The 1,317-nt window shown below is 51.7% G+C and overlaps 1 protein-coding gene across 1 annotated transcript in view; it reads left to right on the top strand.

Moving 5' to 3' along the window:
• Positions 1–242: 242 nt before the first annotated feature.
• Positions 243–1,317, top strand: part of PHACTR4 (phosphatase and actin regulator 4) — a 22,524-nt gene continuing 21,449 nt past the window's right edge. The window contains exon 1 of the mRNA XM_010082046.1: positions 243–288. Within this exon, the coding sequence (XP_010080348.1) occupies positions 243–288 (46 nt within the window). The remainder of the gene's footprint in view (positions 289–1,317) is intronic.

The following is a 1,317-nucleotide window of genomic DNA, read 5'->3' as shown; positions in this document are numbered from 1 at the left end:
CGCCTATTTCTGAGAATCAAGTGCCCGACCATGGGGTACGGGGAGAACAGGACCTGCGCTGGACCATCTGACACCCGTGCCGTTGCTTGAGAGTTGGGAGCTGTCTCGCTTGCCAGGCTTTTTCCCGGTCCGAAGCGTGGATTTATCATTTTAAAGGACTAAAGTGCTCTCTCAGGGTAGACTTTTTTTCCCTCTCTTCCCCCTCCCGCCTCCTCCTGGGGAGCTGCTTAGAAAAGAATCTAATGGGGCAGCCGCACTTCTCGAGACCGGTAAATCCAGCTGCTTTCGGTGAGTAATGGAGGGCAAGGGAGACGGAGGAAACTTTGGGGCTGCGGCAGGGCAGGATTGCAGGTGGAACGGAGGAGTCGGGAGGAGTGGAATGTGGGGCTTGTGTAACCTGCGTCCGGCTTGGGAGCTGGGAAGAGAAACCAGAGAAATAACTCCATTTCCTTCCCTTCTCTTACTCATGTCACATACCGTCACTGTGCAATGTGTGCTGCTGATCTTGGGACAGGCTCCAAGCTGCGGGTTTTAGGAATAGCTTCTGTCTCACACGGCCAGGTTGAGGGACACCAGCTTTGCAAAGCACTTGGACAGCGGTAAAATCCCAAAGCTGCCCAGAACTGCCTCCTTGGGTGGGATGCCACCCAGATTTTTGGGGCAGCAATAGTCATTTAGCGGGGTGAAGGGGCTTGGCAATCACCTTCGGGCTTACGTGCAAGGTGTCTGAGTAACTGGCGGGCTGGAGGAAATAAAACCTTGCTTTGACTCCTGGGAGTAGCACTGCTTCCAGGACAGTGTGTGTAGGTCAGCGTCGTTTCCAGGTCTCTGTCTTCGGTGCTGTTCCCCGCGCTGGGACTGCGGTGCGCTGGCCGTAAGAGGAGCCTCCGCATCGCGCCGTTCCCTTTTATCTCCTGCCGACGTGCTGTCAGCTGGCTGGGCTGAGTTGCTCACTCTCATCTGAAAAGTGGAATTATCTGATTTTCAGAGAAACACTTGACATTTGCACATGCAGAGCTCCCTGAGATACACATTTTTTTTTCATTCTTTTTAACTTTTATAACTTTGAACCTGCCAAGTATTTTTAGGGCTCAGATTAAAGCAGTGATTCTCTCCCCCCCCCCCCCAATTCAAACCCAAAGGCTTTTTAAGGAATTATTCCCCCCCCCCCCCCCTAGTTCAAGCCACTAGTCTTGTTCAAGAGCTGCTAAAAATAAGTGATACGAGAGAGTAGAAAGGAGAAGTAAAACTTCAGTCTGTGGTCTGTGTACTGTCGATGGAGATTAACAGCATCTTCTCCTTGGATTTATGCACTGT

Source organism: Pterocles gutturalis, unplaced genomic scaffold, assembly GCF_000699245.1.
Source record: "Pterocles gutturalis isolate BGI_N339 unplaced genomic scaffold, ASM69924v1 scaffold11354, whole genome shotgun sequence".
Lineage (NCBI taxonomy): Eukaryota > Metazoa > Chordata > Aves > Pterocliformes > Pteroclidae > Pterocles > Pterocles gutturalis.
The sequence above is the reverse complement of the archived record's forward strand: the minus strand, read 5'-3'. Positions and strand labels throughout refer to the sequence as shown.